This window comes from Lissotriton vulgaris, chromosome 2_1 (genome assembly GCF_964263255.1).
Source record: "Lissotriton vulgaris chromosome 2_1, aLisVul1.2, whole genome shotgun sequence".
NCBI lineage: Eukaryota > Metazoa > Chordata > Amphibia > Caudata > Salamandridae > Lissotriton > Lissotriton vulgaris.
The window spans coordinates 830,911,785-830,924,599 of NC_141687.1; the positions used below are offsets into that span (position 1 = coordinate 830,911,785).

General features: G+C 48.4%; 1 protein-coding gene across 1 annotated transcript in view; it reads left to right on the forward strand.

Annotated features, from left to right (window-relative positions):
- The window catches only part of PCNT (pericentrin), a 1,129,672-nt gene that overhangs the window by 937,469 nt on the left and 179,388 nt on the right, over positions 1-12,815 (forward strand). The window contains exon 40 of the mRNA XM_086956243.1: positions 11,099-11,818. Within this exon, the coding sequence (XP_086812369.1) occupies positions 11,099-11,818 (720 nt within the window). The remainder of the gene's footprint in view (positions 1-11,098; positions 11,819-12,815) is intronic.

A 12,815-nucleotide genomic window follows, 5' to 3' on the forward strand; every position in this document is an offset into this window, starting at 1 on the left:
CCTCATCGTCGTCTGCTCAGACGACGACTTGACGACAATTGCATCTTCTTTTGCTTCATTGCCGATGGTGCCGCTTTCTTCCTCCGGGTCTGGTTCTTCCACCGTCAATCCTCAGCACCAACGTCGCAAGATGCCTGTTGACCAGCTGTCCATCCCAATTGACCCACAGCCTCCTTTGCCCTTGTTTGCCACCGGTTCCTAGCAGGTTCTGAGGACGATGTGGATGATACCTTCAGAGTAGCACGCAGTCCTTATGATTTGGTTATTAAATGTCAGGACTATGGTGAGGCCGATGAGGATCATTATTTTCAGGAAGAGGAACGTTTCGTGCAGGTTCCTACTGCGACACTGCCTCTGTCGCTCATCTCCAGTCTCCAGCACATGTTGGAGGATTACAATAGGCGTTTCCCGACATCTCAACAGGGTTTGCCAGTGCCTACAGCACCTGCATCTGCTGCGGCTCCTTCTGCTGCTCCGCTACCACAACCACCAACGCCTTCTCCTCAAGTTCAGACGTCCATTCAGATGCAAACTACAGTGTATAGCGATGACGATGATGATGATGTTCATCCAGAACGTGAGGATGTTGAGGTTCACGATGATGATAATGACGCCAGTCATATGGCTGGGTGGGACGACTACCAAATTCAGACGCCCTCTCCCCCCCCTCTCCCCCCCCCTTCTCCTGTGACGCCAGGGGATTCTCCTCCGGTGGACATTGCAGGTTTCCATCAACTGATGGATAGAGCGGCTCAACGCTTTAAGCTGCCAAGAGTCCAGAGAGAGGAGGGCTGTTTTCTCTACGACTTCAAAAATCAACTGTTTAAACAAATCCCCATCATCAACTTCATCTGGAATGAGGGGGTAAAATTCTCCCATTACTGCTCCTCCAGATCGGGAAGGTCGTTGCCTTGACGCTATTGGGCGCACATTTTCAGCTATGGCCTCTACTACGGTGAGAGCGGCGAATGCTTTAGGCATTTTAGGGCGCTACGACCGCCAGATGTGGTCAGACATGTCTGCCCTTGTGGCCCTCATCCCGGAGCCCACCAAAGCAGAAGCCTTGAAAATTCTTCAAGAAAGAGAGAGAACGTCGGAGGAGATTATAGACTGCGCTGTAGACATCGCTTGTACTGGCTTCGGTCAGCTTGCAGGGGCAGCTGTTGTGCGACGGCAAGGTTGGTTGCGTTCCACCTCTTTTCTCTAGGAGGTACAGGCGAAGATCCTGGATATGTCGTATGACGGAGAGTCGCTTTTTGGTGCACATGTCGACGAGGCACTGCAGACAATCAAGAAGGACACTGACACTGCTCATTCCTTAGGAACTTTACAGTTCCGTAAGCAGCCTTTTCGTGGTGCACGCGGACGCAGCACCTCTTCTACTTTTCGCGGTGAATCCACTCAATACCGCTCCTACCACCAGGGTAATCAACAATTTTCTTCCCAACAACAGCAGTCCTTACGTCAGCAGTCTTCAAATTCCTACTGGGGGAAGTCTTCCTATAGAGGATCCGCTTCCAAGAGACAATGACTTGCCTTTCCCCCCAAAAGTTGGAGTTCGAATCTCTCTGTTCTCTTCTCAATGGTCTTCAATCACCTCGGACCGTTGGGTTCTGGACATTGTAGCAAATGGCTGTGCTCTGGAGTTTGTCAAGATTCCTCTCCCACTCCCCCATCCGGCCTGCCTCCGGCCCACCTCAAAGAGCTTTTCCAGCAAATTCGTATTATGATCCAAAAAGGTGCCGTCGAAGTAGTTCCCAAGTCTCAAAGGGGGAGGAGATTCTATTCCCATTTTTTCCGTATACTCCAGAAGACTCAATACTGGCGTCCATTCCTGGATTTGCGAGCACTCAACAAGCATCTCAAATGCCAATCCTTCCGCATGCCTACACTCGTAGAGATCTTGCGTCTTCTCTCCCAGAACGACTTCATGACCACCATCGACCTCCAGGATGCTTATTTTGATGTCCCAATTCTTCCACGGCATCGGAAGTACTTGCGCTACCAGGTGGGATAGAGAGACTTTCAGTTCAGGGTGCTGCCTTTCGGCCTACGCTTCGCCCCCATGTCTGAACGAAAGTGGTGGCTCAGCTGTGTCTCCAGGGCGTCCAAATTTTTCCATACCTGGAAGACTGCCTCCTCAAATCGCAGTCTCGCAACCAGCTACTTAGGGACACAAGACTTTGTCAGGAGGTGTTTCGCTCCCTTGGCCTTTCCATCAATGCCAAAAAGTCCCAGGTAGACCCAGCTCCCTGCAGAACCTTTCTGGGAGCCACTTTGGACACAACACTAGCCAAGGCATTCGTGTCACACGAACGTCAACTGAAGATTCTCCGCTTAGTGGCTCTTCTTCCTGCAAAACAGTCCATTTCAGTACGGATCTTGAAGTCAATTCTGGGGATGGCATCATCCTGCATTTCACTGATCCCAAACTGCAGGCTACGGACTCGCCCCATTGAAGAAGAATTGGACGGACAGTGGCGTCAGGTCACTGGTTCCTTCAACGACCTAGTCCGTGTAACCGCTCGCATGAAGGCGGCTCTCAAGTGGTGGGCACAGCCATCCAACCTTGCAGCAGGGACTTCATTCCTCTTCACCACTCCAGAACTCACTCTGGCAACGGACGCCTCCTTAGAAGGATGGAGTTGATGGCCATCTTTCTGGCACTCAAGTCGTTCCATCCTGTGATTCAGGGAGAATCTGTGCTTATCCAAACGGATAATACAACCAGTATGCACTATGTCAACAAGCAAGGCGGAACCAAGTCTCCTCTCTTGTCTCGACTGGCTCAGTCGATCTGGGATTGGGCACTCCGTCACCAGGTTACCCTGACTGCAGTAAATCTTCCAGGCATCTCCAACATCCTAGCGGATTCTCTAAGCAGATCCATGCCGTCGACCCACGAGTGGGAGTTACATCAACCAACTCTTGACTTAGTCTTTCGACGGTGGGGTCATCCGTTCTTGGATCTATTTGCAACCCCGGAGAACCGGAAATGCCCATCTTACGCAAGTCTGCATCCCCACCACGGGTCATGCGGGAATGCCCTTTTGATGAACTGGTGCGATCAATTCGCCTACGATTTTGCTCCGATTCCGCTGGTGCCTCGCGTATTGTGGAAGATGCGGAGACAGCCTTGCCACATTCTCCTGATCGCCCCCTGATGGCCCCGGCAAGCGTGTTTCTCGGAGCTGCTTCCTCTATTTCAGTGCGAGCCCATCCTCCTTCATCCTCGAGCGGATCTCCTCACGATGGAAATGGGTCAGATTTGCCATCCGAACCCCTCCTCTCTGAAACTGTCGGCCTGGAACCGGAGCACCTTGAATTTGTCCATTTGAATATTTTGCCAGACTGCAGAGACATTCTCGCTCATGCCAGAGCTCCGTCTACAGTTAAGACTTACAAGCTCAAGTGGAAGAGATTCTATCATTGGTGCGCAGCTGCCAATATCCATCCTATTCATTCTACTCCCGCTCAGCTGCTACCGTTCTTTTTGCAACTGACTCAAATCAGGGTTTTCCCCTTCCACTTTGAGTTTTTTTGGCGGCAATTGTGAGAAGTTGGCCTGATATATGATGCTCTCTAATTCTAGAGATCACCTTGTATCAGTCCAAACAACCCTTATGGTGATTGGTTGTAAGTCAACCTTATAGACCAGCTATCCGAATGGTAGCATGGACAAAGCAGTCTTAGGCTAAACTCTTTTGGCATGTGAAGCCAGCTGTTTTACGACATATATAACCCCTTGAATATCAAATGAAAGGACACCACACAGGTTATGAAAATAAACAATATATTTATTACTTACTAACACCTCTGAACTCTTTGAGATCAGAGGGCTAAGCACATAACAATACTCTTAAGAAAAATACGTTAAGTTGCACAAATTACAATGGTGCCCTAGGGGCACGTCAAACCATGTACTAAGTAAATGGTACAAGGAAATCGATAGATGAAATAGATGTGTCCAGAGACTGTAGGATCGCTGGGACTATACTACCCTAACCTTAGGTAAGAAGCAGGAGGCCCACGGGACGCGTGTGCAGAGTGTGAAATCACACGCGAGATGAGGAACAAAGTTAATGGGCACAACCAGTTACTTAAAAGGTGAGTAAAGACAGTTCCGACTGGTTGAGACTAAAACTACAGGATACCTGGACACTAGGAGAGTCAATCTACCTTTGAGCACCAAAATGCTCTTGTTACCTCACCCACGGGCTGCAGGTGCATAGGTGTGAAAGTGTGTCGGGTTTCCGCGTTGAAGTCTATGGAGCCTTGAAGAAAGATGCTGCAGGCGACCAGGAGGAAGATGTCCGGAGTGATCCAAGGGTGGATCAAGGAAGATAGAGACCTGAAAGCAGAGGGGACAATGTTCACATTCACTAGCCAGTGACTGGAGTGGAACCAGGAAGGAACCAGATGCTGTCGTTGCGATCAGGTGAAGAGTGGACACTTGACTCTGCAGCCACGTGGACCAGGAGGTGTCTTCGACGACCAGGATGGAGGCACGAGCTGTCCCACGTAGGCTCTCGCTGTCGGCGGTGTTGGTTCCGGATTCGGCGTCAACAGGCCTTGGCAAAGGCAACCCACGCGGTGAGTGGAAAAGGCGTCTGGTGCGGACCAGGAGGGTCCGGGGTGCTTCTCCTTTGCAGGGAAGCAAGGGCCAGTCTGGAGCAACCAGACCAGCGGTGTAGATGTCGTGAATCGTCGTCTAGGAGGCCACTAGCCAGCCGGCAAGTGACCAGACAACGCGTTGAGCAGCAATCAAGCAAAAGGGCCCCACGCAGATCTCGTGGATGCCTGAGGGCTGATCTTCTGTGCAGGAGCTGCTCGGGGCTGGGGCTTCTCAATCCCCAAAGCACTTTCTCGAGGATGCCTCTGAAGTCGTGCTGGAAGCGAAGTGCACTTTCTTCAAGATGTCCGGTCCCACGTGTCTCGTCGCACCCACGGATCTCAGCTGTGCTAGGTCGGAGAGGTCTGGAAGTCCGGATCTCGTCGGGCTCTGAAGTCTTGTTCCGGCAGAAAGGACAACAAAGTGAACCGCTAGGACGCTTGATGGTGCCTGCTTGTGCAGGGTGGTCACTCCTTGGCCACAAGGGAGATTTCTTCAGTCTTCTGTGGAGCAGAACGTCGAAGTCCAGAGTTTCTTCTTGTAGAGTTTCAAATCAGGATTAATCTAATTTGGAATGGGACCAGCTCCTACCTTTATTCTCCTAAAGGGGGCTGTACTGCGACTAGGTCCCTCCCTTGGGTGGGACCAGGTTACACCCCCTATCCTTTGTCAGGTTTCGCGCCAGAGCTGGGGCTGGAGTGCCCCAGCAACTGCTTTGAACCGGGGTATGCACAGGGACACCTTGTGTGCCCCAGGCATGTCTCATTCCTTTTAGCCTGTCCTATCTAATACACAAAATAATGTCTGGGGTGGTGCTAGCACCTCCCAAGGCAGGGAACCCTTTGTCCAGGCCTCCCTCGCTGGAAGGACTCCCAGCAGCATGAGGTCAGACTTGTGTCTGTGGTGGCAGCATCCATTTTGTGATGCTGAGGCTCGAGTTAACTTTAACCGGGGTTCACAGTTACATGTCGTGTCCCTCTAAAAGGGTGGAATGCTACCCCCGTCGCCAGAATTGGCGAGGGGGTAGAATTCCAATTCGTATGACACCTTACACGACAAGTTTTGATAATGCTATGCCAAAGTTAGCAATAACCGCGAGGATTATAATGCACTTGAGTATATGGTATAGCGTTATCATGGAAACAGCAAAAGGACTTGGTTCCTAAAGCTGCAGACAGGCTCAGCTCATGCCAGAGCAATATCTCACATAATTCCAAGAACTCTGCCTCCTGGATTGTTAAGGCCTGCCATAGGAGTGACTTATAGGAGTATATGTGTCCATTTTAGGGTTAGATATAGGTATACTATATCTAAGGCAAAGGGTGATTACACCACCTTGCCCCAGCTGATTGATCAGCCAGTTGTGTCAGATTTGGATGGCCAGCCAGGGGTGGCATATTACGTGCTGCAGCCCCTGGTAGGCCTTGGGTTCACTTATGCCCTGGGTACCTATGGTACACTGTAGAAGAACTTACAAGAGTGACCCAATACCAATTGGTAAATGCACCTAAAGTACATGGATGTCAATTTAGAGAGAGAACAGCTAGGCTGTGGGTCTGATTAGCAGGCCCACAGCCAGGGAAAGTTGTAAACCAGTGAAGCAAAAAGCAAAAATCTGGGGTGACCATAGGATTGCAGACCCTACTCTCCTACAGCAATTTCTCATTTCCGTCAAGATGGCTCCTCCTCCCTCTGTTCTTCCAGAGTCATTCGCCAATTTTTCAAAGGACTATTCCGGAAGTTCCTGCCTATTAGGCGTCCTCTGTGAGAAGTTGGCCTGATATATAGTGCTCACTATTCTAGTGATCACTGTGCATCATACAAAACGACCCTTATTGATGATTGGTTGTAAGTCAACCTTATAGACCAGCTATCCTAGTAGCGTGGACAAAAGCAGTCTTTAGGCTAAACTCTAGAGGGCGTGTTAAGCCAGCTGTTATACCATCACATATACCCCTTGAACACCAAGTGAAAGGACACCACACAAGTTGTTATGAAAAATATATTATATTTATTTATAACAAGTCTACCCTGAACTCTTTATGAGTCAGGGAGCTAAGCACAATACAAAACTCTTACGAAAATACTTCAAGTTGCACAATTTACACAAATGCCCGAGGGGCACGAAAAACCATATACACTAAAAGTAGAATGCGAAATACTAGCAGGTGAGTAACACGATCCAGAGGCTTCAGGATCGCTAGGACTACACTACTGAACCCTAAGGTTAGGAGCAGGAGGCCTAGGGAGATCGGGTGCAGAGTGTGCACTCTCACGCGGGATGCTGGACAAAGTCTATGGAGGCAGGTATTTCTAAAGTTACTGTTTCCGGACGAATCCGACTAGGTAGACTTAAATCGAAAAAGGATCTGGACACTTGGATAGTGAGCCTGCGTTGGAGCACCGAAATGCTCGGGTTACCTAGCCCAGGGGCTGCTGCTGCATAGGGTTCAAAAGACGTCGGGAATCCTCGTTATAGTCTATGGAGCCTGAAAGAAGAAGTTGCTGGCAGGCGACCAGTGAAGATGTTCGATGGGATCCAAGCCTGGATCGATGATGGAGACGACCTGAAAGTAGAGGGGACTCAGTTTGACGCTGGACTCTGCAGTCACACGGGCCAGGAGGCGTTGTCGGCGACCAGGCTGGAGGTGCGAGCTGTCCCACGAGGGTGTCTGCTGTCGGCGATGCTGGAACCAGGATTTGAGCAACAAGCCTTGGCAAAGGCAAGCCCACGCGGTGGAGTCAAGATGGCGTCTGGAGGGGACCAGGAGGGTCCAGGGTGCTCCTCTTTTGGAAGGGAGCGAGGGCCAGTCTGGAGCAACCAGACCAGCGGTGAAATCGTCGTGGTACGTCGTCAGGAGGGCCACTAGCCAACGGGCAAGTGACCGAACAACGCGGTAAGCAGCAAAGAGCAGAAGGGCCCCACGCAGATCTCATGGATGCTGGGGGGCTGGACTTCGGTGCTGGAGCTGCTCTGGGTTGGGGCTTCTCAAACCCCAGTGCACTCACTCGAGGATCCCTTGGTGGTCGTGCTGGTTAAGCGTTGTGCAGGTTTTGAAGATGGCCGGTCCCTCAGGTCTCGTCACACCCACGAATCTCAGCTGGGCTGATGATGCAGGTAGAGGTCAGGGAATCCGGGTCTCGTCGAGCTCGTCAGTCTTGATCCGGAGGATGGACGTGCAGCAAACCTCGATGCTTAGGTGGTGCCTGCGGGTGCAGGGTGGCTACTCCATAGCCACAAGGGAGAGTCTTCAGTGAAAGTCAAGAGTTCCTTTCGTGGAAAGTAGTTCAAGATTATCCAATGTGGGAAGGGGGCTCGCTCCTACCTTTATTCTAAGAAAAGGGGCTGGCACGCGACTAGGTTCTGCCCATGGGTGGGACCAGGAGGGGGAGGGGGGGTTACACCCCTCTCCCTTGTCCGGACTTTCCCCAGCTCAGGGGCGGGGTGCCCCTGGAACTGGTTTGAGCCGGCATATGCACAGTGAGCACCGGGGTGCCACTTGCAGTCACCTTCCTCTCAGCCCTGCCTACCTGGGATACACAAAACCCTGTCTGGGATGGTGCTAGCACCGCCCCTGACAGGAAACCCTTTGTCCAAGCTCTCCTCGCTGGAAGGACTCCCAGCAGCAGGAGGTCAGACTTGTGTCTGTGGTGGCAGCATCCATTTTGTGATGCTGAGGCTCGAGTTAACTTTAACCGAGGTTCACAGTTACATACATGTCGTGTCCCTCTAGAAGGGTGGAATGCTAACCCCGTCGCCAGAATTGGCGAGGGGTTAGTATTCCAATTCGTATGACACCTTACTCGACATGTTTTGATAAAGCGATACCAAAGTTGGCAAATAACCGCGAGGATTATAATGCACTTAAGAGTATATGGTACGCGTGATCATGGAACAGCTATTAGGACTTGGTTCCGCAAGCTGCAGACAGGCTCAGCTCATGCCAGAGAACCATCTCACATAATTCCAAGCACTCTGCCTTCAGGATTGTTAAGGCCTGCCATAGGAGTGACTGATAGGAATACATGTGTCCATTTTAGGGTTAGATATAGGAATACTATATCTAAAGCAAAGGGTGATTATACCACCTTGCCCCAGCTGTCGTGCAGCCAGTTGTGTCAGATTTGGATGGCCAGCCAGGGGTCGCATAATACAAGCTGCAGCCCCGGGTAGGCCCTGGGTACACCTATGCCCTGGATACCTAAGGTATGCTATACAGGGACTGATAAGGTGACTCAGTATCCAATTAGATATGCACCTAAGGTACATGGAATCCATTTTACAGAGAGAGCAGTAGGCCTGGGGCCCTGAATAGCAGGGTCCCAGGTCAACTAAGTCGAAAAACCAGCAAAACACCAGGCAAAAAGTTGGGGTCAACCATAGTCAGACATCCACCTTCCTACATCCTCCTCCTACCTGGCACCTCAATGTCGTATTGGCACAACTAATTAAGGCACCATTCGACCCTATCCACAAGGTGGATTTAAAGTTTCTGACCTGGAAGGTAGCTCTTCTGACCGCCTCACGACGTGTGAGTGATATTCACGCCTTCACCGTTAAGCCTCCTTTCCTCCAATTCAAATCAGACTGTGTAGTGCTTCGCACCAATCCCACCTTTTTGCGTAAGGTGCCCACTGATTTTCATATTAATGAACTTGTTTTCTTGAAAGATTTCTTTGCCAATAGTCAATCTCCGACAGAGCAACGCTTACATTCCTTGGACATTAAAAGATGCCTTAAATTTTACATCAGCAGGACGGCACCCTTTCGCAGGTCAGATGAACTGTTCATTGCCTATGGGCGCATGCGCAAAGGGCGTCCTGTTACCAAGCCAACTATTGCACGTTGGATTTCTTCAGAAATTGCCTTCTGCCATCAGAAAGCAGGCAAGCCTCTTCAGTCTTCAGTGAGGGCTCATTCCACCAGGGCGATGTCATCCTCTTCTGCCCTCTTTGCTGGTGTGCCGCTTCATCAGATCTGCAGAGCAGCCACGTGGTCCAGCAGGCACACGTTCACGAAGCACTACTGCCTGGATCCCATCAACAAAGCAGATTCGGCAGTGGGACAGGCAGTGCTTTGCAATCTTTTTAACTAAGGTGAGCCTCTGTCTTCCCTCCACCTTTATGGTTTTATATGATTATTATTATTACTTGCATGACTATATTATGTCTCGTTGAGTTTCTTCCATGCTTTCGCATGCCTGATTCGAGCCTTTTTCGGCTACTACTACTCACTATTCTATTCAACCATGTGAATCTAACAATTGTTACTTACCTGTAAATAGGTGGTTTTCCAGTATTGGTGTCTTTCATAGATTCACATGCTACCCACCCACCTCCACTCAGAGGCTCTCTTTTCCTCATAGACTCTTTGGTCATTCCTGTGCTACGAAAATCTGAGGGACTGAGCTCTGAGGAGAAGGTTCTGTAGGGGTGCTTGCGCCTGATTATCTGTAGTTTGGACTAACATAATGACAGGAATATGTTACAAATGTTTTTTTCTCTCTAACATATATTCCTATGTGGAAATTAGGTCTTGGTATTTACTACCTTTTTTAGTGTGTATTTTGTGTGTTATGTTTTTACATACATATGTTATTAGTATTTTATTGCTATTTTATTTACCGTGGGACTCCCACTTAAACGACGGGGAATATTCAAGCATGTGAATCTATGAAAGACACCAATACTGGAGAACCACCTGTTTACAGGTAAGTAACAATTGTTCTTCCTATTATGTCTTGCTTGGTTGTGAGGCTAATAGTTGCATTGTAACAATGTGTTGAATCTACCTACCATGTGTTCTGATCTTTATACAGATTTTAGTGGGCATAACTTCTCCGTTTGGATTAGAACTTAATCAACAAGGTTATTAAGTCTGGAAAAGGTATTCCAATGTGGGAGATTGAACGAAAGGCTCCCTGTTTGTCGTCCTCTACCAAACATTTCTGTGATTCTGATCAAAGCTTTCTTGCTATCCCATGCCGTTGGAGTATTTTTTAACGATTTTGAAAGTAATGTTTTGGTTTGGAAGTCCAAATCCAAGAGACTAGTTTTCATGTTACAATGTGAGCCCGTCTACTTTACCTTCTCTCACTTTTGCCTACTGAGAACTACTAATATTTCATCAGCATCCCTTTTTTTTCCTCAGTCCCTTGGCCTTTGTTTTTGCTTTCCCATCTGGGACCTTTATTTGCTACCTCCTGACTGCAGCAATGTGTTTTGGTTACATGGATCCATTTGATAATAATGTCTGAGGAATCTGGATGTGAGCGGGCAATTGAAGTATGAAAATTCACCAGATCCTTTTTTATTTCACCTGCTTGCCTACTTGTGGACTGATTAAATAAACAAGAACGAGCACTTCTTTGCTATGCAGTGTAACTTTATTATACAAGAACAGTTAATTTCTGCACTCAGAGTGCTTGTTGACCTTGCAAATCAGATATTGCTAACCTGCATACTGTTATTTTCTCTTTTCTACAGGAGTTGGAAAATGCTTTGGAAGAGCTTGACTCTCAAAAGAAGCAGCTTTCTGTAGCTCTGGATCATGAAAAGGCTTCTGCCAGCAACCTGCGGAAAGAGCTTCAGATTGAGCAGTCCCGCTGTGACGCTTTGCTGTCCCAGGAGCGCGGAAAACTCTTGGAGATGCAGCACAGTTTGGAACTGGAAAAAACCCGTTCAGCAGAGCTATCGGACACCTTGCAGCACGAACGGGCTTTGCTGGAGCAAATCAACAAGAAGCAAAGTGATGAAGAGCTCCAGTGGCGACAGAGGGAGTCACTGTTGGAGCACAGCTTGGTGCAGGATCTGAAGAATGAGTTGGAGAATGAACGGCAGCGTGCTGTCAACTTGGCTGCCATGTTGGAGAAAACAGAGGAGCAGGCCATTCAGTCCAAGAGAAAATTGGAAGATGAAGTGCACCTTTATCAGCAGGAATATCTGAAGGAACAGGAGGTAAGCACTAAACTGCGATCCTCGCTGGAATCTATGAAGACTCAAAAGCAGGAAATCCTGACACGTCTTGAAGCTCAGCGAGAAAGGGAGACTGCTTTACAGTCTGAGCGTGATCAGATAGAGGCACGCCTCCGTAGTATGAGGGAGCAGGAGAGGAGTAAGCAGGAAGAACGGGATAAGGAGAAACTGCGAGACCAGCAAGCAGATGTGGATAAAGAGAAACGATGGAAACTGGACAGAGAGCAACTGGTAAGATCATGAATACTTTTACCTCTATAAATTCAGATTTTTGCTCTCATTAGGAAGCGTATATGCTATAAGGCTTTGAGCATGGTATTCAAGGCCATGCATAGGAAGGGTACGCCACATCTGAAAACTCTTTTCCAATAGTACAACCCTGGGAGGCTTCTGAGGTCTTCCTTACAGAAAAAACTTGTGACTCCCAGATTTCGCTAGACTAGATGGGGTGGTCGCTCATTCTGGTTAGTGGCCGCCAAGCTTTGGAACTCCCTGCCCTCCTTCATTTCCAACGCAGACTCTTAACTAGTTTAAAAAAAATATCTGAAAACCTGGCTCTTTAAATCTTAAGTGGCTGTAGATGTTCTTTCATCTGTGCTTCATGTTTTTGTCTGCTTAACGCCTTGACACTCTCGGGTATAAGTGCATGTTTATAAATTTCATCCTATCCTATTGAGCTGTGCTCATCAAACAGCTGCCCATTGTTACTTTTGTCGTTGTTGATAGCATTCTGACCTGTAGCATGTTATTTTCAGTTTTCAAACCCATGCATTCAATGCTTATGTATCTCCCACACTACAGTCTTCTCTTTATAAAGCTGTAACTGCTATCCCACTTTAACTTACCTGAACTGTTAGCTGGAGTACTCTGTTCTCCCACGTTGGCGATGGCACACAGATATTAATATGTGTGTGGCGCTAATAGTGTTTGATCTGTGGAGGCTCTCCTACCATTATAGGTTGAACCCTAGGTGCTGGTGTTTGATGTAGGAACTGCATTGCTGCCACTTGGAACTATTTATTTCTTCATCTGAGTTGAAACAGACAAGACATGTTCCAGATGGTTAAAATACTAGTCAAGATTTGTAAAGTCTGCAACTTTAGTTATGCATGCCTATAAGTCTCCCTTCAACTCTCTTTAACTTAATTCCCTACTCCCTTTGACCTTTTAATTTGTGAGAGGAATTTAGTGTATGTGTTATGCAAATTCCACTATTACTTGTAATTAT